Here is a 23,517-nt window from a genome sequence, read left to right as displayed (position 1 = left end):
GGTATTCAAGGCAAATATATGTTTTGTTGTATCCTGAATTAGACATACTGCAATTATGGTCTTCTGAACTGTAGAAGTCTGGAGTCTGCCTGCATTCCCCTTGTCTGTAAACACTGCTGAAGAAATGACTTGCATCTCTTGCATACTACATCATGTTACATCCTTTTTCTTTATGGCGTTCTCCATTTTAGGGAGCAGACCTGAAAGACTTCCAGTGTGGAGTAGAAAGGAGAAAGACAAGAGTTAAATTTTCACCTATATTGGTCAAGATATGTAATTTTAAAATATTTTTAACAAGTTATAAAAAAATACCAGAGATAAGAGTATGGACTTGAAATAATAGCAACAATATGGATTGGATAAAGTGCTTGTTATGATATAAATTTTATATCACATCGAACAACATTTAGTGAAATTATTTTGTGACTTACAAGTAAGAGATCCAAAATATTATATCCTTACTGTCTTTCAGGTACTCAACCTGTTTCTGGCCTTGCTCCTGAGCTCCTTTAGTTCAGACAACCTTGCAGCTACAGATGATGATAATGAAATGAACAACCTCCAGATTGCTGTGGCAAGGATTCAGAAAGGCATAGATTTTGTGAAGAGAAAAGTGCGTGAATTCATCCAAAAAGCCTTTGTTAGAAAGCAGAAAGTTTTAGATGAAATCAAACCTCTTGAAGACCTAAACAACAAAAAAGACAGCTGTATTTCCAATCACACAATAGTAGAAATAGGTAAAAACCTTGCCTATCTTAAAGAAGGGAATGGAACTACCAGTGGCATAGGCAGCAGCGTGGAAAAATATGTTGTTGATGAAAGTGATTACATGTCCTTCATAAACAACCCAAGTCTCACTGTGACAGTGCCAATTGCCGTTGGGGAATCTGATTTTGAAAATTTAAATACAGAGGAGTTTAGCAGCGAGTCAGACCTGGAAGAAAGCAAAGAGGTAGGACTACTTCTATTTTAAAAATCCTCTGATTCATTTTAGTTTCCTGAGATTACTGATGTTGAATAAAAATCTATATTTAATTACTGTATGCCAGAGTATGAAAACCTGTATTTGAGATAAACAGATATAAGATTGCAAATTTTGAATGAGATGATAGTACAGTATTGTATTTAACTTAAAAATCAAGCTGTGTAAGATATATATATATATATATTTAATAATATTTTTTCCCCCTATTTTATTGTATTTATTCACTAAGAAGAAAATGAACCAATTTAATATCCTTGGATAGCAGAAGTCTTACAAAATGTTGGAAAGTGTTGTTCAAGTTCCTCCATATTCACTTAATCAGTATAGCTATTTGGTCTCTTTCCTGCTTTCTGGAGAGCGTCCTATGAAATTAATAGTTAGTTCTGATGCTTTTAACCTTTTTGATACAATCAAAGAAAACCCATGTGGATACATCTTATTGCTACACTAGTCTGGCGTTACTAGATAATTCCATGTGTATCACTAGTAACCATCTGATGGTAGCAGAACTGCTGAAGAAGTGATGTCCTTACACTGAAAAGAAAAGTTATGAAGCTTTATTTCTCAGTACAATATCCTTTCATATAGCTACTCACTGTCATTTTTGAAGCTTTAATATGTTTGTATCTGTTACCTACTGTGAAAATAATAAAAGGCACCTCTGGCACAACATGGTGCCAAATAGATGACTCCGAGCTAACATTTAGTGAGTAGCAGAGAATGTCAAAGCTTTCATTATTGTTTTAACCCAGCGCTCTGTGCAATTGTATGTGGTAGGGGCACGCCACCTCAAGTGTAGTAAGTCTATGCTACGCTCAGTACTAATGCTAGTTCATTCAGAATTAGCATGGGCATTTTTGAACTGCATGCTATGATGTAGACATAAACAAACAGAAGGATTTTCATAACAGATTTCTTCACACTTGAATGCAAGGATATGAATATGTATAAGATTCTATTAATTCTTACCCCAAGATTCTTTCTTGCACTGTCTGCATTACACGCTTAGTCTTATCTTCTTGTCTCTCTTCAGACAATTCTTTATTGTTCTTTCAAAAATATTTTTTTACAGACTGTTCTCATTACTGCCTATCTTACTTTTCATAACCATACCTTGGGTCTACAACAGAACAGAAGTTCTCTTAGTTTGGTCTTTAGTTATTTTGTGTAATGAAGAGGTTGATTATGGAAGTTCTTGGTCTTCAGTGTAGTATGTTCATTGATTCCATTCTATCCTTTTGCTTAGGATGAGAAATAGAATCTTTTTCAGGCACCTTATGAGAAATAGGTCTAGCACATTGTTCTGTCATTACTTTCTCCATTGTTGACATTTCAAACTTCACTGCTGACTAAGGAACAGCAAATTCCACTTCTAATCTAATTAAATTCTACCCTACAGTGAGATTTCCTATTATGTTTGCATGTCATAATAATGGCAAAATTATTTTTCTCTCTTCTTGTAAATCGTGTAGTTTCTTGGCACAGGCCTTTACCTTCTGGGTTTGTTCTTTTTTTGTCTTTCTTATAATCTTCAAGTAGATCTATCATTTTCAGTCTTTTCCTTGCTTAGCAACTAGTGATATCCAGAGGATGTACTAAAAGTTTGGGAATAAAGGGCTGTAAGTTAAATTTCATTCCTAGGAGATGTAATACTTTGGATTTCTTCATCACAAGAAGAAATATTTATTGCTATCTTAGCAGAGTTACAAAAATCAGTCAGTATTCTGCAGTTGTCTGTAAAGTTAGTATTAGCATAGTATTTCAATCCATTTTAACCGTGCTGGCAGCCTAAGACATTATTGATAGAACATTCTAAATACTGCAATTGGAAAGTATGAAGAAGATATTGTTAGTTTATTTTACAGATATATTGTAACTGACAGTGACATTTCAGATGATATTACGGTATGAATGGCACTGAAAGAAAATTTTCTGACAGGTATAGTCTTGAGATGTTAACTGCTAAGTCCCGATAGGATCAATAGCATGCACTCAGGAAAACATTACTCTAAACTCTCCTCTCATCACTTCTTTGATCTCCTGCCCACATCCAGGTTTTAGTAAACCATGATCTAGGGTGTGCTGTAATGCTTCCCCTGTGCTTTTTTTTAAGGTTCTGAAGCTATGTACATAGCTGAAATGTTATCAAAATGAGTTATAGCTCTGATAATACTTAACTGACTACTTCTCTGCAAAAAGTAATTTGGAAATGTAGTTGAATTGCACTAATTTAAATACTCTCTGTCATTCCAATAACAGGAAGAAGTACTTTAAACATTTTCATTAGTGATTATTAAATTATTTTGATGCTACTTTTGAAAATGTAGTGAAGTATTCTCCATTTCTCGTGCTGAATCTGCAACTATTGCACAGAAAATGATCTGTGATTCGCTGAGCAAGAAGGAACATGACTTCTGGCAGTGCTAGGAAACACTGGCATCTGTTTTGGGAAATAAATCTTTCCCTGCTACAAATTCTGTTTTTAAATTTTTTACATCAAATAATCAGTAGATAAAATATTCTTACTCACTAAAATGCGGTTTTTTATCCCAATTCTAATTCCTACTCTCCACTAGATGATTCTTATCAACTATGGTTTTTGGTACAGAGAAGAATAGAGGCATAGTAATTACACAACCAATGCTCTGGTCGTGAAGTTAGCAAAAGAAGACTTTTTTTTTTTTTAATTAAAAAGTGTCAGCAAATGACTTTTTGTTCTAGACTTCATGCTTTTTGTCCTGCCGCAATGTGCCTTGCATTTCTGCCCTCTCATGTGATCCCATTTATATGAATCTGCTGTAGCTGAATGTTGATCTTCAGACACCTTATTGCTTACAAATGCAAATTAGAAGCGCTTAAGATAGAAATTGGCACAAAACCGCCTTCAGTTAGCAAAATACCAAACAAAAGGCAGCTTAGGCATCAATGTGCTGTGAGGTCATTTGGCGAGATCCCAATGACTGTGTCTGTTTGCTTTTTTGCATGTTTGTATATACACATGCATACATGTGTTCCTTGTGGTGTAGGGCAATAAGATGAATTTCTACAGAATAATTGTAATTTATTAGCAAGTTTTAATTAAGCATATTAATGTTTGATGAATTCTTTGCTATAACATACATCTTTTGTAGTATTTTGATGAAAATACAAACTTGATTATACCCTTCTAGAAACAATACATACAATATTGTATGTGCCAGTAGGTATGGATTTACATAATGAAAAGCTGAGAAGAATTTTCTATAAGATTGCCTTTGAAACCTAAAAATAAATAATTGTGAAAACATTGTGTCCATAGGAACATTACTGGTTGAATACATTGCAATAATGAACACACCCTAAATAAACAGTTACCATAAAAGTAGGCTCATTAACATATATGGGGACAGTACACTGAATCTGTTATCCTGCTCATGAAACTACATAGACTTGAGATGCACTGCTACTTTCGAGCACAAAAGCTATAAAAATATTTTTTCATTTTTAGCTTTTTAAGTACTGTGGGGATGGTGTACATAGAAAATTTTGTAGTGCATGTATTCTGTGAAATAATTAGATTATCATTCTTACTATAACTTTCAGGCTCACAATTATGCCATGCAGAATTACAAGGTATTTTTAAATGCCTTAGAGAATGTGATATCTCCTAATACTGTTGCAGACTTCATAATAGTGTATATTTTACTTTAGGCAGTATTCAGTAATCTAAAAGATACTTACTGTCTTGTATTCTCACATATATTCATATTATTCTGAATTAATGAAAAGTAAATGTATTGGATCTTTACTCAGCCAGTATAATTGTATGACAATTTCCAGCGCAAAAAAAAAGCAGAGGTGCTGTGTCCTGAACTTCACTTCCTACCATTCTTACTTCTCACAGGAGTAGAACCAAGCTGGATCAGTCAAGAGTGCAGCTCTGGTGCCTTTTAGTCGAGGCAGAGCATCGTGTCACCAATTTTACACAGGTTACCTAAGCAAATTATACATATATATATTATATAATCACTTTTTAATGGATATTGACTGGCCTGCATGTTTTTCAGCTAACCCGTCCCATTCATTGCAATAAAGTACAAACATGCACAGCTGCTCTCTGCTGAGCCACGGGACTTGCATCACAGCATGGTCAGGCGAGATCGGCAGCCCCAACATTTCTACGGTTTAGATGCTATACTTTTCATTATAATCTAACAGTATTTGGCAGTGCATGCTATGTACATTTGCCAGTCTCGTTGGTAAAATTTTCAGGATTCTAGTTTTGAAGGGCTTTATTTCCTTTCATAGGAAGACAGAATATGTAACTCACAAACTTTCTCTTAAGAATCTTAATAAGACTATTTGTAAATTGTGTTGATACTGAAAGGCTGTGAACTGATTTGGAAAACTTCGTAATATTGTATTTTAGATTGTAATGTTGGTAACTGTAAACACATGATAGCCATGATTATTTTTTTACAAGTTTCCTTAGAAATGCTTTTCTTCAGTATTCATGTAAGCATTTATTTATTTTGGAGGTTAATATACAGTACTTGAAGCACCATTAAGCATGAAATCATTTAATTTCCACAGCCAAAGCATGTGACCATCATTTGGTTAAAAAAGCTTATATTAAATGGGTGTTTGGCTGGTCAAACATTCAGAGATCAGTTCTGCTCTTACTTACACCCACACTTACGAGTGTAGAGGTGCAAAGAGAAAACTGATGACAAAATCTGACCCAACTCAGTCTTTCTATAGCTCTTTAATTTATGCTTACAATCTGAATACCTCCCCAGACACCTAAAATTGTCTGCCCCAAGAAACTTAAGCTTATTCATACCTTATGGGTAACAAATACAGTTCAGCAGTCCAGTAAATGAGTTGCAGTGTTTGGACCAAAATGTCTTCACTTTCAGTATGATTTTCACGTATTAAATGTGATGGTATATTTACAACACCATAGTGCAATATGATATTGCTTTCAGTTTGGTAAATAAGTAAAGTTAAAATACACTTATTAAATAGCTTTTTATCTTCTCTTTTGTAATGAATAATTTACATGATTAGTCATACTTTGATTTACAAATATTCATTATTCAAAATTCTTTCCTACTCTGAAAAATTAAGTCTTTGGTTTGTTTATTAAGTGATCACATCACATTGTCATATTATGTGTCATAGTGAATATTAAATTGTGAGATATTGTTTCACCTTGCAGTTAGCTTAATTCATCTTTATAAACAGCAGTCCCATGCTCTGTTTCAGAAATATCCTTCCACTATTTGTCTGAATTAATGAGCCTTTAAAAGTGGCTTGCAACAAGTCTGCTTTTGCAAATGTTTGCACTGCTACTTATGATGCTTTTGCTTTCATCGAAAACCCTTGCCAATTTATTTATGAGCATTTATCAAATGTTCATGAATGAGTAGAATAAAGTAAATATGAATATCATTAAAGTTCAGAAAGAACTGTAATTTAAGGATCATGCTTTTTTACCCTATTTGCAAAATCAGCACAGAATTGTTTAGCGTTGATTCACAATGTTCTGGGTTTTCTTGAACTGATGGACTTATTTTGCCTTACTGTATAAGCATTAGAGAGAGTGGCATCCAGATTCTACTTAGCTATACCAGTGGAACTACAATGATATTTAGCCATGTGATCATTTTTATAGGTGATGTAGCTGTACGGAAAACAGACTGTGTAAGTTTGAACATAACATTACTATCTAAGACACAGATCATCTCATTTCTATATTGACATACAAATAGCACTGAGAAAAACATATGTATTTCCCATTATTTAACATCTTCACAGGTATTTGGGAGGAATGGAAATTAAAGCAAAGCGAAAATAGTGGTTTCCCTTAGTGCCATCTTACTGCTTCTGTCTATTCTGCTCTTTGCTCCTTCTGTCACTTAAATTTTGATTTTAACAGCTATTAGTTACATCCTGGCCAATCATGAAATTTCAGGCTTCATTAAAAGTGTTTAACTAAGAGCTGTTTAACTTCTCCGTGATAATTATCTTGGAAACAAAGAAAGAGATACTAGAAGCTCAAAGTTGCCTGGCTGTAAGTGAAGCAGAATTGTATGACTATGAGATGTTGTAAAGGTTCAGAAAGTAATTTATTTCAAAAACTTCCTGACCTAAACTTGGCTGCTGCTTTTTGCAATGCTTCTCTGTTAGGCAAGCTGCTTTCCACTTTCAGTTTCTATCTTGAAAGCTAAACTAAAAACTCTCTCTCATCCTGTACTGTATTGCTGATGAAAGCATGACTGGCAATGCTGTTGGTAAGCGTGACGTAAAAGATATGTGTAGCTATGATAACCAGTATATTGCTGCTTTGGAATCATGTGTTACTGTCTTCTGTGAAGACACAAGGTACATTCTGAGTTTTTGAAACGTAGATTCCTCTAAGAATAATTTCCTTATCATGCTATTCAGAAAACCTTTCTTTTTTTTTTTTTTTTATAATCTAGCATCATAGTACTTGAAGAGTGTCTAATAGTTGATCTTGATAAATGTCCTGTAGTCTGAGTGACTAACTACTTTTGAAATCTAGAGGCATGGTATCAAAAAAGGCTCAGAAAGGACTTGCTAGCATTATCGAAGGTAAAGTTTGGTATTGATGATTATCTTGTTCTTACAGGTTCATTCTTTTGAAAAGCTGTATACATATGTGGTGTATAGCATTGCCAAAATCCAGTCTTTGTAATGCTGCTGAGCAAAGAAAAGAGTTTACTGGGTGCAAAGGTAACTTTGAGATATGTTCTGGTGAAGAGCTGGGGCATATGCTAAATACCCAACATATCAGGGTCTGCCACTGTGGACAGCTGATTTTTTTATTGCGTGGACACTGAAATTCCAGTTCAGTGATATAAAAAGTATTTTTATGTGTTAAAGCATATGGACATGACATTATCAACAATAACATGGCCTATTCCCAGGTGAGTCTTTGTTAAATACATAGAAATCAGTGCAATGTCCCTTAGTAAGTAGCTCTGTACTAGAAGAGAAATTGGCTGTGGAAATACCTGATTATTACTGACAAGTCTTCCTGGCACACTGAGCTCAGTTGATTTGGTGAGATCTTAAGATATAATATCATTGAACCTTCAGAACTGTTCATAATGCATACATTTTTTTATAATTATATAGAAGACCACAGAATAAATTTAGTTTTAAAAAGAACAAAGAAACAAAAAAATAACCATTTATGTTGAAAAAAATATATTTTTTTCTTCCCCACATGGTACTTAATTATTATTGAATTTATTGAATAATGTTTGTAACATGCTCATTCATATCGTGATCTGTGCAGAGTTAAATTCAGGTATACAAGAACATCATGCTAAGCAAATACTCTGTTACATCAGCAACAGAAGACTAACAGAATTCTCAGTGGGAAAAGGCATTTTATTGTTGTTGTGTTTCAAATATCAGCTGCTGATTCAATTTAGGATTTTTCTGTTTAGCTTAACTTCTGTGATTATTATTGCAGCTCTTTACAAGAAGCATACCAGATTTTCAATGAGAAGAGGCTTGTAAGATACAATTCACCGTACATACTGCCCCACATAAATAAAGATGGCTTTCTGATGCACCTGATAATTGACTGTTCTACTGTATCATTTTCTAGCTTTTCTACCTGATCATTTTGATCCCTCCTAATCTTTCATATTGAGTTATCTATTAGACTTGTGCATTTTCAATAATAGGAATTCATTATTCCTACTTAAAATTAACATGTGCTGATCAAGCTTACTGCATAATATCCGAGTTAATGAATTCTTCCTTTTTCCTGTAAAAGAATGGACAGTAGGTCCTTCAAACTTATATTTTAACCAGATCATGATTTTTGTTTGCTCTGCTACTACTACAGCATTCTGCTAAAAATGCTGTCCAGATCGGAATGATGCAAGCAATATTTTAAGAAAAGTTTACAAGCAGATAGTCACTTCTCAGTTTAAAAGTGTTTTATTGTATAGTATTGATAAGCATTAATTTTGATACCATATGTACATTTATCAGGAATGTACCTTGAGTTTACAGTGTTTTTGCCCTTTTCTCAAACTGATGATTGACTTCCACTTATTTTTATATGCTGCGGTCCTTAATTGAAGATTAAAGTATTTATTCCATACTTTTCATCTTCACCATTGTAGAGGCAGTATTCCGTAATGACCGAACTTCCATGTGTTGCCTGCAGGTTTGAATTAGATTGTAATGGGAGATTTTTAAATACTAATCTGCAAAAAAGTGTGCATCCATGCGTGTACATTGGAAATGAACTTACAGATGCTGTATACTTATGCACAGACTTAAGACATGAATATGTAAACTGAGATTTTTCAAAGAAACGTAAAGAGGTGTGGATATCACTGCAATTACCTGCATAATATACCATACAATAAATGTTTTGGTTTGCTTTATCTTCTTCCTCTAAAATGTGGTCTACGAGTGTACCATGGTACACGGAAATCATAGTTAAGCCCGTGTCAAAATCATGATATATTGTCAGATGTCTTTTGATAAACTCAGAACGAGTGAGAAACATTTTTGCTTTGTTTAAAGGACATACTGAATCTTGGTGGCAGTGTAAAATTACCTTCAAGTTTTACTTTCTGTATTCACGTACTAATACTTTATACATTTCCTTTACAAAACCTTTAGAAGTTAGAGCTTCTTGAACATGTTTTAAAGGAATAATGCCTCTAACTTAAGTTTTAACTGTCAGCAAATATATATCTTTAATGTTTCCATGGATCTTAACCTCTGTCTAATATTATTTCCCCACAGAATGTGTTCTAACTCTGCTTACATCATTCCCTTTATAAAATTAGCTACTTTTCAGTGCAGCCATTTTACTGATGTTATACTCGACATAGTGATAACATTAGAAGAGTCATAGAATGCCATGATCAAACTACTTCTACTTATTACAGTACTCATATTTGTCTGTTGCCAACACAATATGATGGTGCGAAGGAGAAGATTTGGATTATATTATCAGTATGATTAATTGGTTCAGTATTGTATTATGACAGTATTGTTTTTAAAGCATTTGTTTTCACTTGATTCCTCCCAATTTTTTGTTTGTTTGTTTGTTTTATAGTTATTGGACATGTATGTGTACTGTAACAAAGTAATAAGTAGTTTCAAAGTGCACAATAAAATCAGAGATGCATTGGCAATAGAGAATGCAAAATAACAGCTACTGCTCTTAAAGTAATGTGATGCTCTTTTAGAAATAGAAATTTAAACTGTCCTGTACAATTCAAAATGTGTTTTCATGTCAATGATAATTAAAAGTTTATATTCCAACTTCTTAGATTATACAGTCTTGACAGATTAACATTTACTTGAGACATGAAAATACATCTATGCAGCTTGCTCTTGGTTTGGTCATGACTTTGGAAAAGTTATTTGTATTAACACATGATATATGAAGTGTGATCTAAAATGCAATCACATGATTGGAATAATAAAGCAGTACAAAGTATGGAAGGCACCCATTCCTAACTTACAGGAATTTTTTTAAAGAATTCTTGTATGTGGCTCAGAATAGTAGTCTAATTATTTCAGCAATTCCTTATATGAAAACATGAAAACATTTTCCTGAGGGGAAATACATTTTTCTAATCTTGTGACCTCACCTGTAGCAGAGCAATTTCGCATTATATATTGTAGAACAAAAAATATTCTTTTAATTTCAGAGCACGGAATACATGCAAAAGATTTTGATATGCATTTCAAACATTAACATCTATTCAAAATAATTAAAATTTGAAAAAATAATGGTATATGTGGGGTTTAATTCACAGAAATTAAATGCCTCCAGTTCATCAGAAGGCAGCACAGTTGATATTGGACTACCTCCAGAAGGGGAACAGCCAGAAGTAGAACCTGAAGAATCTCTGGAGCCTGAGGCTTGTTTCACAGAAGGTAGGAAAAGAAAATATACTCACATCATGAGACCTAATTTTGTTGGTATGGGCTGGGTTCTATTCTTAGTTGAAATCAATAAGCTGCCTTGTGATTACAGTTATATTTTCTTTTTGTATGAGTATCTCCTTCATAGGTGATGTTGTGGTGCTCTCTTTATCCTTGATAGATATTATAAAAGTTACAAAGCTTCCATTTCAAATATTGAAACTAAGGCCCTCAAATATTCAGAAAGATACAGCCATCTATTGCAGTATTTCTGAAATGAGCCAAATTGCTTTGTTCATTCGTAATTCCTAATTAATATTAACCTGATACTGACATCTCAATTTATTATCACACTTAGGCTGTGTGCGGAGATTCAAGTGCTGTCAAGTCAGTGTAGAAGATGGGAAAGGGAAAATCTGGTGGAATCTTAGGAAAACGTGCTATAAGATTGTTGAACACAACTGGTTTGAGACCTTCATTGTCTTCATGATTCTCCTCAGCAGTGGGGCTCTGGTAAGTTAAGGTGGAACAACTGTGTCTATTTTAAGCAACAAGCATTTGGAATTACAGTTAATTTTATAGCTACAGTAAACATCAGAAATTAATATCCAATTCAGTGATGTTCTAATGCCAGTGTATATGAGCAAATATTTGGCATATATTATGGTGTACTTGTAAATTTCTCTCAGGCTATGAAAGAAATTGTTGGATGAGTTCAGAATGTAGCTAGCGTTCAGAAAAATATGAAATCAGCTACATCAGACTGGTGCTCACATCTCCATATTCTTTTTATATATTAGCAACTCTTTTTTCTCAGTTAGAAATAGAATATGATTTGATAGCTGAGCTAGGAAGATATCAACAGTAACTTGAATTGCAAAATGAGATGTAAGGTATGATAATGATTCAATCTTTTTTTCTTTTTTGCCAAATTGATGTTAAATCAGGTACACTGAGTAAGTACAGAAGTAACTAGTTTCTCATAGCAGGAGCAAAATACAGTGTATTTGCTACACTACCATTTCAGGTCATAGTGATTCACCATCAATGTAGATCTTTCCTTCTGAAATTTCTGTTCAGAATTGCTTTGTGGGTTGTGTGTATAGTTTGAGTTCAATTACTCATTTTGCAAAATTATATATCAGAGAGCCATTATTAAATTTCTAATATAATGTTAATAATTTTGATATAAAGTTTTGATACAAAGTTGGAACTATCACAAGGGAAATCCTTATGCCAATAAGCTATTGCTATTCATGGAAATGAATGAAAATGAGATTTGGAGAATTGTATTACAGTGAGTTTCATGAATCATTGTCCAGCTCAGCTGAAAGATGAGTACTACCGTGTTATGAAGACTACGGTATTAAATTAAAGAGAAAGGATATTGGGAAGGATATGTGGCTTATCATCACATATATCTTTTCAACTCAAATACTTTCTTGGCTACTACATCCTGCATTGCAAGTTAGGAATTCATTTAATTATGTCCTCAAAAATCTTTTTCACAGGCATTTGAAGATATATACATAGAGCAACGTAAAACTATCAAGACCATGCTGGAATATGCTGACAAAGTTTTTACTTACATCTTCATTCTGGAAATGCTTTTAAAATGGGTGGCTTATGGCTTTCAAACATATTTCACTAATGCATGGTGCTGGCTGGACTTCCTGATTGTTGATGTATGTATTCTTTTTCATATAATGTACCACAAACTCTAAAAATCCCAGTATTATGTGTTTAGATAAACATTCTGCTCTAGCCAAAGGAAGCTCTGTTTTAAAATTGCTGTTGTGATATGGTTTATAATTCTGTTTAGAAAAGAAAAATTATGCAGATGTACTTATTATTATAGATTTTTTTTTCCTGATATTCTGTAGTTTTATGAAGTTATTGAGCTTTATTGAAAGTGTGCTTTTTTGTTATTTTTTGCTGTGTGGAATGGATGTTGCTGATCCTTGTGAGTTTTAACTGTATATGGAATTTGAATATTTGAAAGCAATTTATTTAAAAGTTTCTAACTTCTAATCCATTAATGTGTATCCTATCACTTAGTGTGATGAAAGAAAAATACTGCTAGGAACTCTCAGTACTACTCAGTACTTTTGTGGTTTTCACTGTATCACATGTGCAACCTTAAACAGTCACTTAGAGAACTACAGCTGAGCTCCCTTGAAATGAGTACTCAAGTGATTTTCAAAATGCTGCACCACCAAGCAGATCGCATTTTCTGAAGGACCTAGAGGACAGAGTATTGTAATTTCAAGTCTTAACTGCCAAACAGTGTATGCATATTTCTGGGTAGCAAAAAATGGAAGACTACAGATCTTTAGCCATGTAGCAGACATCCATTTCCCTTCCATCCTCAATATCCTGACTACATCTGTCTGTGCTAATAGGGCATCACTCAGTTCTGCATGTGTAATTCCCATATAATGCAAGGTAAGAGTGTGTCTTGAATCTCTTGGTCACTTGCTCTGATCAGCAGCAGAATTCTGTAGAAACCACTGCATACCTCCCTAGTATTCCAATATGATAAACTATGAAGTGTTTACTACACAGAGCTTGGAAAACGTTCTAACTTTATATCCATACCATCCCTAGAGATCCTATGCTAAAATGTGCCTAGGTGCCACGTTAGAATTCTGTGGTTGAGTAAACCCCTGTGAAATATTTAATGGCATAAGATTATGTAAATCATCGACCAGTAGTGTTCTACAGAGGCTTTGTACTTTACATTGTCACTCTATGTTCACTGTATTTATCAAAAAATATTCAAGTCTTATTTGATAATCTGTGGTTTAGTTACTTCAGTGAACTTTATGAATATCTTTCTGAGATTTTCATGGGAAACTTTTCTATAGCAATTGTTTGCATGGAAAAAAAAGCCCCAACAATTTCCACAGTATTTTTTTAACTGTTTAGTTGGAGGAGTGAAAAAACTAAGCAAAGAAGTTAATGTGGAAATGACAGAAATGAGAGAACAGGAAGGCTGAAAGAGAAAGGCATTAAATTGCAGTAGGTGTTAAAAATTTTCTTTACTGGGACCATTGCTTCCAAATGGTCTACTATAAATACAGTTCTATGGATTATTGATGAAAGGTAATTGTATTATTTATTTTACAGCTTTTCTGTTTTATTTACTCATCTGCCTGCAGACCAGACCAGCGTTATACAAGCCAAAATTGATGAAGTTGTTAAAGGATTCACAGGGAATGTAATGAAGTGTGGATATGCCTAACAGTGAAGGTCCTACCATTGTCTAACAAACAGTTGGTTATCAGTTTTGATTAGTCTTGTTAAATCTGAACAACACTGGTAGCTATGGCAAACTAGAAATTTGCATTTGACCAAAGGCCAGGTCTGAACGTAGTTTTAGAGAGCTTTTTCATTCTCAAGTTCTGAAGATGACATGGAAAGTCCTGTCCTAAATTGAGCATTTCAATTCAGCCAACTTCTGCAAGTTTTCTTTTTGCATGTGACTTCATTTTTCATTAAATACCACCAAATGTTGGCTGGTTTATGTGAATTTAGAAGACATTTTGTATACCATTCTACAAAGATGATTTCATCAACAGGTACCTAGGATATACTTTTATTCTGCTTTGTCTGACTTAAAAACTTTCTGCGTTACAGAGGGGTTCCTAGAGAAAGAGGTCTATCCTTGAATCTTCTTGGGAAGTTCAGGGCACATGTCATCCCACCATATGTATCAAAGGATATACAAGATGAATGAGCACTATTGCCTTTCTGTTTTTGTGTAGGTCTCTTTGGTTAGCTTAACAGCTAATGCCTTGGGCTACTCAGAACTTGGTGCGATTAAATCCCTTAGGACACTAAGAGCTTTGAGACCTCTAAGAGCCTTGTCGCGATTTGAAGGGATGAGGGTAAGAAAAAATGAAAGAATTTGAAATAATGCATGCATACACAGAAGCAATGCATGCAGAATAATCAATGACAAACCCATGCAAAAATGCTGCACCATCATCTTATATATTTTACATTTATCACTAACATATAAGCAAAAGACTTCATCTGCTTATATGAATTCATGTGTTATTGCACACATTGTAACATTTATTTAAGTTTGCTGGCCTTTCAGCAAATTTCATGTTTTCCTGAAGGGCCCAAGGGTTTATCAACTGCATGGATCTCTGGAATTTTACTACATGACTGAATTTATCCCATATAATTAAATCCTCTTACAGCTGAAATAGTTTAAAAAATCAGTATTTCCTCATAAAAGTATGTGCACATATACATATATATGCATACATGTGTTTTCCTACAAGTAGAGAATGTCATCCATAGTCCATCAAAAACCTTTTAACCTACTATTATGTAAATATTAATTGGCAATTTCTGTTACAAATTTGTTAGGAATCCACATGTAAGAAAATTGGCAGTGATAAAGTGCCTTCACTCCTTCAGTGTAGATGACTATTGCATTCTACTTGAAACAGCATTTCTAGCACGCTGAAGATAGAGTTGGTGTTTTGTTTTATGATTTCTGGCTAAAACTGATTGCTTGCTGCTTTCTGTATTGACTTTAAAATGTTGATTGTAATCTGCAGAGCACTAAGAAGCCTGAAAACATATGGGAAGACGTTTTTGCTTGCAGAGTTGGATATGTTTAAGAAATTACTATCCACAGTTCTCATTACTGTAACAGTTACCAGAGTTGAGACCCTGATTTGCCTTGATTGGCTCTCTCAGACTATTTTAGTGTGAAGTCAGACTGATTAGTTCAAATCACTTCTTCAGTATATTGGAATGGACAAGGACCTTACATATTCTGCTGTGACATGAAAACTCTAGAAATGTTTCTCTTATAGGCAGTAGTCAACAACTGGAGATAGAAGACATTTCTAGTTCCAGCCACAGGATGTCTGGCATATACATTCAGGGTCCATCTGTCTATCTGGGACACATAGCTACAAGTCTAATCAGCAATTGTACCTGAGTTGAAAACTTATTGCTGAAATTAAAAAGGGTCTTTGTGTGATCTACCTACTGTGATCACTGATCTTTGAAACCTCAGGTTAAAAGCTTATTAGTAAATTTTTAAGTCAGCTACACCTTCTTGATTTTCTGGAGAAAATGTGATGGAAATCAAAAGACTTCCAACTAAAAAGGAAATAGGTTTTGATATTCAAATACAGAATACCGTGCACTTGCCTCCAACAGATTTCTGAATCTCACAGATCCTTTCCTGGTGGGCTGTCTAGCCACTCTACATTTGCTGTGGTACTCTACCACATCTGTTCTTAAAAATTCCAGAGTGATATGTTTCACAAAAGGTCTGTTAAAATTACATAAAAATACTTTTCACGCAAAATTTTTGCCGTGCTTTAAAAAGTATGTTGCCTTATTCTTAGTAAATGTAGATTTCTACCCTGCTTAGTAACTAAGTGTAATTTTTCTTTTGTTTCTGAAATTTAGTCTGCACAACACTACCATTTTGAGAGAGCCCTGCACCATAATATGAATTCTTGTAGTTTCCTCTTATTAATGTTGTTTTTTTTTCCTACAGCATTTTTGAACAATTTAGAATGCCTGGGTTCTAAGTGGCTACATGTGCATAGGTCGCTCTGAAAGTAATACCTCCTATTTATTTCCATGTAAACTATGAGAGATGCAAAGAGCACAATAACACTATTTGATAGAGTATATTATCAGCTACAAATGCTGTTTTTCAGTGTAGTCACTAAGACTGGCTATGCATTTTTGCCAGCGATGAACAAGAGCCTGCATGCTGCACTTGTAGAAATCCTCATGGCCATCTGGAACGTGGCTTGTTTAACATCCACTGTTTTGTCTCCATAAACATTCAAGAAGCATTAATGAATGTCAGTGGCTGCAGTGTTTTCCTTACAGAGGAATACAACGACGCCCCTTTGCTTCATCCGCACTTCCACATCAGACTTCACATCATTTTGTCAAACTGCCCCTCTGCTGCCAACTGTCACACAGCAACCCCATGTAATGGAATGTTGGTGGGAAGGTTCAGCCTCTACTGGCATACCACCAACATTTGCACCTGATGTTGTGGGACAACATAATAAAATAAGAGGCGTTACTTTCAGAACAGCCCTTGTATTTTTTCTTCTGAACTGAAGAAAAAAATATTTGTTTTGAAAGTTACAGAGAAAGTAAGGTTTTCATAATTCTTTATCTTCTGTGTTTAGATTAAAACAGACACTGCTTTTCAGTTAAAAAAAAAAAAATCCTTCAGAGCTATGCTGAGAAAAATGTCAACATTTGGGATGCTTTTATCATATAAAGGGCCTGTGTAAAACATCAGTGATATCTTTCTAAAAAACACGGTAGTTGTTGCGTTTTAATGGGAATGATTAGCAAAAAATTGACAAGAAAACTTTGTGTAGTAAATTCATGAAGTGGAAATTTAGTGTGGAAAGAAGAAAAAAGTAGTGCATTTTGCCACGAAGATTTGGGCGTAATTTTCCATCTCATAACTTCCATGTTGATGCTTTGCCTACTGATTTGATGTGGGTCTGCTGACTGTATCTCTTAGTAAATCATCTGAATAAGAAGGAGATCTATGACTTTAGAAATAGATATAATAATAAGTATTATATGAAGTTAGATAACTTTAGAATAAAAATGAGATGTTTTTGTTATTTAAGCAATTAACTACTGAAATAACATTTTTATGGATATGTAGAATTTTGGATTATTTAAAAAATCCTCAGTCTTAATGTTTTAAAGCCACAGTAGCTCAAGTTGATGAAGAAATTAATTACAAAATAATTTTAAGATCTGATATCTGGAAATTCAAGATATCTCTTCATAATATATGAATTTCTTTGAACTGAAAATATAACACTATATTATGGTGTACATATTTGTATGGGCACTTAAAATTACTTCCACTAATCACAACATGTGGAGCTTCTGGGACAGATACAGAGAAGGGTCATGAAGATGATCCGAGGACTAAAGCACCTCTCCTACAAAGACAGGCTGAGGGAGCTGAGCTTTGAGAAAAGGCCCAGGGTAGACCAGATACTGGCATTCAAAATACTTAAAGAGAGTTTATAAGCGGGAGGGAATCAACTTCTTTTTATATGGGAAGTGATAGGACAAGAGGGAACTGTTTTAAATTAAAAGAGGAGAAATTTAGATTAGATGTTTGGGAAAATTTTCACTCAAATGGTGGTGAGATGCTAGAAGCAGGCTGCGCAGGGAAGCTGTGGATGTCCCTGGAGGAGTTCAAGGCTAGGTTGGATGTGGCTCTGGACAACGTGACCTGGTGCTTGATTTAGTTATTGGGAACCCTGCCTGCAGCAGAGGGCTTGGAAGTAGATGATCTTTGAGGTCTCTTCCAACCTAGGCCATTCTATGATTTTATTCTATGATTGTAATTCTTATATAGATACAAGAAATTCTTCTCTACACATCTAAAAGTTTTAATCCACTATAGTGTTCTCTAGGATCATGGTTTGTTGTGCCTATCCAAATTAATAATTAATAGAAAATGTTCCTCTATTTCCAATTAATGGTAAGCATGTGATGTTTCCCCTGCATCTTCCCATCATGACTCTTGGTAATGGAAATAAGTTTTAATTTGCATGTGAAGCTTCAGGAAACTGGGCTGTGGGAGATAAGAATTATGGTGAGACATGATCTGTTTGTGTTCTGTCCTGAGTGCTATCACTCACTGCTACATAGTGCTAGGCCCATACTATTTATTTATTTTTTTAATAAGTAAAGGATGCTCTTTAATCCCTTTTTAATGCTTTCTTTTTTTCTTTTCATTTGTCCTCTTTTCTTGTGCCCCTACTTTCAATGAACACCTAGAGGTATCTAGAAGTTTTTTTCATTATACTCAAAATTATGTTTTGAGTGTCTTCAAATGATACATATTTCAAGCTCATTTTGCTATAGCTTCAGGACTCAGACAAAACCAGAGAAAGTATGTCAGTTGTAGAAATTCAGCAGTAATAGAAAGAATAATATGACTCAACCTGCAGCTGTAGCAGAACAGGAACAGAATTCTCAGGTGAAATAAGATTGAAAACCAGAAAACAAATGTCTTCATTTCATTAACTATCTCTTTATATCTCAGTATTTATTTTTGATAAACAATATTTCTACAGCTAAAGATTGTAGTTATATTTTTAAGTGGAATAATTGAGTTAACCTTAAATAAAAATATTTTATTAGCTAACAGATTTTTGGAAAATGTTACAGAATTGAAAGAAAATCTGTAGCCATTTATTATTCCAGTCAGACTTCCCATTAAAATCAATGACTTAGTAGATTTCCAATTCAAATTAATTCAACATTATTATTAAGGTAATCATTTCTTTAGGTTGGGCTGCTCCTTACAGCCCTGCAAAGGCACATCATTGGCAAAGCTGTGGGTACAAGTCAGCATAAGAGGGCACTGCTGAAATTGTGAGAATAGATTCATCATTAGTCTCTTCCCTGTTCATAAGTGATAGCATGCTGTATTGTTTTTGCTTGTTGATTTATAATAGATATTGCCAAGTATATTTTATTATGTATAACAGGTTATTTTGATTTTTAAAATTTCCCTGTTAGAAATAAATATTTATTGCAATATATGATTTAAAGTATGTGGCAAAAAATAATAATAAAAAAAAATCCAGATGTGCAAGAAGCATGGGAGAATTCACCCAATGGTCTGTGCCTTAATGGAATTAGAGAATAACTTATTTTGAACCTAATTTGTTCCAGCTTCTAAATTTAACATAATACAAGTTTAATTGATGTCATATGAAATTTATAATATTGTCCAAAGTGCGATCACCTCAAAGAGGTATTATTTTGGCACAAAAGGAGTTCTGAATGTCCAAGAGGTATTTCTTCTTTTTTTTAGGCCATGTCTACTATATGTTATACAGGATGGTAGATCATCACCTACTGTAATATTCAAAGGTTTTATTTTCAGTCATATAAAATAGATATGAATGAAAGTTGATTTGCTTAGATGACTAATTTTGCAAGCAATGGATTCTGTGAAACCCATGAAACATAAATATAATGCCAACATTTTTTACGATTAGAAACAGATAGCCTAGTATACTGTAAGATCTGTTGTAGTACCTATATCGTATATCCTGAGTGAGTTATAATCTATAATCATATCTATGTAATACCTGATATCCTGCATTTTTTTTTAACAAAATCTGTATTAGGTTCTAGAGAACTGATTCCGTTCTTTTGGAAAAGTGTGCAGAGGTGTTCCATAGTTATTACTTCCCTACAAACAGAGTTAAGACCAAAGCTATCTGATTTAGGAGTTCATCAATTTCAGCATTAAATAAATCAAGTCTTCTTTAAGTCTAATCTGCTGCTTTCCCTACCAGCATTTTTGTGCTCAGATAGTCTGGTTTCCTAGTTTGAACATGGCTGTTTTTCTGCTTTTATATATAGCCATCCAAATGAACATGGATACGTCCCTCAGTTTTATTTAAAAGAAGTCTTAAAATTACTTTCAATTAAAAATGTGTTTAGTAATACTGATTTGGACTGTTTATCCAATCAAAATGTGATAGAGAAAATGTTTTTTGTGCTTGATGCGATCAGTCATCAGAAATATTACGGATACTGTTTTGTAGACATATATTAAGTACACATTTTTAAAGTAATTGATTAATGCTTTTTGTTTTTAAAGTTCATTTTATATATTCTTTTTTCCCATTATTTATAGCTTCCATTTGCTTCTGTTTGTATGTTTTCCAATTATGTTGATACTTTATCTTTCTTCAGACTTTGTTTAATATTATAATCCAAAAATGTAATACAGATTAATACTGAATTAAAGTAGAGTGTTACATTTAAGTAAGTCTGATGAAGATAGTTGTGTTTGTGTTCTTACACTGTATCTGGTTTCATTTGTACACCAGGTGGTTGTAAATGCCCTCTTAGGAGCAATTCCATCCATTATGAATGTGCTTCTTGTTTGCCTTATATTCTGGTTGATCTTCAGTATCATGGGAGTAAATCTATTTGCTGGAAAATTTTACTACTGTGTTAACACTACAACTGATGAGAGATTTGATATCAGCCAAATCAACAATTATAGCCAATGCGAAGAGCTCATTAAAAACAATGAAACTGCCAGATGGAAGAATGTGAAAGTTAACTTTGATAATGTAGGCCTTGGTTACCTTTCTCTACTTCAAGTGGTAAGTCATCACTCCTGAATTTCTATTTCTCTTTTCATATCTCTGTGGTTTACTTCTAACAGAAAAAGTTATTTCAATTTGTTCCTTTCAAATAGAAATATTTTTCCTCACTTCTTTTGGCATTATGCTTATAAAAATCCTTAAGTAATCTGTGGAATCTGTGTTTTAAAAATATATACATATGTATGTGTGCATATACATGTCTCTGTGTGGAAAACTGTAAGCAGAAATGGATTTTTAACATATATAGAATGTATTTTTAACCTTTCTTCAAGTATACATCAGCCTTACATCTCAGTTCATCTGATTATAGATTGGCTTTGCTTTTTTTTCTGTTTGATTATGTATATAGTATGCTTCAACTTGTTGGAAGTTGAGCTTGGTTTCAAAAGAGCTGAACTTGTAGGAGCATATGTGAAAGTTTGGTGCTTTCAGAATTCTCACAACTGAGATATAAATAGTTAACTGTTAACGATATATTCCTGTTTGTAAAGCTTCTCTAAAATTGAACTTACATATACTTAAAATTCTTAATATACTTTACAGGATTCTAACTTAAAACTACTATATGAAAACATGCTTCCCAGGATATTTTGCCAGCAATTCTAAGAATCCTGTGAATTCATACGTTCCAAATTAAATATGTTTCTCTTATCTTTCTGATTATTAGGGCTTTAATATGTTCTTTAGATTTGGGATCACCTGTGCTTATACATAGGAACAATAGTTATTCCTGATCCAGAGTGCTATTTATTTCCGTGAGCTATAAAGTCAAATAAATCTGAACTCTTGCTCAAAAACTGTGGTATCACCTCAACAGTTGATAAAAGTCATCCATTAGAGCCAAGAGCTGGGGATAACTCTTAAGTGTGAATAAGTCTGTGAAACTGCATAAATAATATGAAGTATAGAGGCCGTAGTGACTATCGTAAGAGAAACAAGCAATTAAATTTACCCAAGTTGTGTTGAATCTGTATCAAGTTTACCTACTTTGCTCATACAACGAAAATAACTTGTATCGGGTGTTACTCATTATACATAAAAGTTCCTAATTTAATGGAGGTTGTGTCCTTTATAGTCAGATATTACAATTTGCTTGTGATTCTCATATATGAATAAACGTACAATGTTTTATTGCCTATTAATATTACACTGAGCTGGTGTTTTGGATAAGTTCTAAACACACTTAGTCTTCAGCTCTTAAATATTTCTGACAAGCCATTTCCCAGGAAAAGCATGAGGTAAACAGCAGTATTCTGTTTATAGGCTACATTTAAAGGATGGATGGATATCATGTATGCAGCTGTGGATTCTCGTAATGTAAGTATACTCCCTTGATTCCATCAGTTTGACTGTATGAGCTCTAAGACTTAAGAACATAATTTTAACTCCATCTTTTAGAAGTAACAGTAAAAATGAGAGAACAAGGTATTATTGCAGTTTTATAGTCAGAGAAAATTGAAACCATAGGAAAAATACAGGAGATGAAGAAAGCAGAGGAGCAGTCCTAAAAGATCCAAATTCTCTGCAGTGCAGTTGGACCAAGATTCCTTAATTCTGCAGCAGACTGAACTGTTGCCATGAAATGCCTTTTCCTCCTCTCATAATGTGCATTGAGGTATTAATTACATTTGGAAACAGCATGGATACATAGCTTAGAGATGATGGTTTGTACCACTGATCTTTTTTTAAAGGTGAGATTTTCACTATCTTCTGCAAGCAGCCTGACTTTTCTTCAGGGCACAGTTCCTATTCTTAACTCAGCCTGTGAATTTTCATATTGTTTTACCTTCTCCTTGCTTCCTTGGTGCAAATTGTGCTCTAGCTCAAGTAAACAACTGAATAAACTATACTGGTGAAGCTCCAAGATTTTTGCAAGCTACATTCACAACAGGAGGTCTGTTGTAATATAATAAATGTGCATAGCTATAACAAGAAAATATGCTTACTCTGAACATTGTTTGGATGCCTTTCTTTGGCCTACCTAGGCCAATTAAGCTGCAAAGAACATGTGCTGTAACCTGCATTGGTCAGGTTTTTGAGTTCAAACTCAGGTTATAATTAGGGTAGACTGCAGGAAAAGTCTGACAAAACAGTGAGATATAAAACAATAAGAGAAGAAGTTGTACAAAACTGATAGCCCTTGTAACAAATACTAAAACCCAGGGCAGCTTACTTAGTGCCTGTAGTAGTGAAGCTCTACAAGCCTACACTGGTGGCTTCCCACAAGATACACTAAAATGTTCACAGCATTCAAAATTGATGTTTCTGGTTGTGTACAGATTCAGATGGATGGTAATCCTAGTTTAAAACAATTGTGCCTTCAATATTTATTCTACAGTAATTTAGTGAGTAACAGTTTTGGAAAATGAAGTATCAAGTTCAATAGCAGAGTCCTTTGTCAAGAGTATTTCTTCATAAATACTCAACAGC

The 23,517-nt window shown here is 33.9% G+C and overlaps 1 protein-coding gene across 10 annotated transcripts in view; it reads left to right on the top strand.

The window, feature by feature from the left end:
• Positions 1–23,517, top strand: part of SCN2A (sodium voltage-gated channel alpha subunit 2) — a 73,418-nt gene that overhangs the window by 43,768 nt on the left and 6,133 nt on the right. For 7 of the 10 annotated variants that reach the window (XM_004942787.4, XM_046943458.1, XM_040703343.2 and 4 more), the window contains 7 exons: positions 473–952; positions 10,795–10,915; positions 11,262–11,416; positions 12,415–12,588; positions 14,671–14,793; positions 20,803–21,084; positions 22,351–22,404. In XM_004942787.4, the coding sequence (XP_004942844.1) occupies positions 473–952; positions 10,795–10,915; positions 11,262–11,416; positions 12,415–12,588; positions 14,671–14,793; positions 20,803–21,084; positions 22,351–22,404 (1,389 nt within the window). The remainder of the gene's footprint in view (positions 1–472; positions 953–10,794; positions 10,916–11,261; positions 11,417–12,414; positions 12,589–14,670; positions 14,794–20,802; positions 21,085–22,350; positions 22,405–23,517) is intronic. The other 3 variants (XM_046943461.1, XM_046943460.1, XM_046943462.1) reach the window with 1 other exon arrangement.

Source organism: Gallus gallus, chromosome 7, assembly GCF_016699485.2.
Source record: "Gallus gallus isolate bGalGal1 chromosome 7, bGalGal1.mat.broiler.GRCg7b, whole genome shotgun sequence".
Lineage (NCBI taxonomy): Eukaryota > Metazoa > Chordata > Aves > Galliformes > Phasianidae > Gallus > Gallus gallus.
This window is presented reverse-complemented; position numbering and strand designations above follow the sequence as displayed.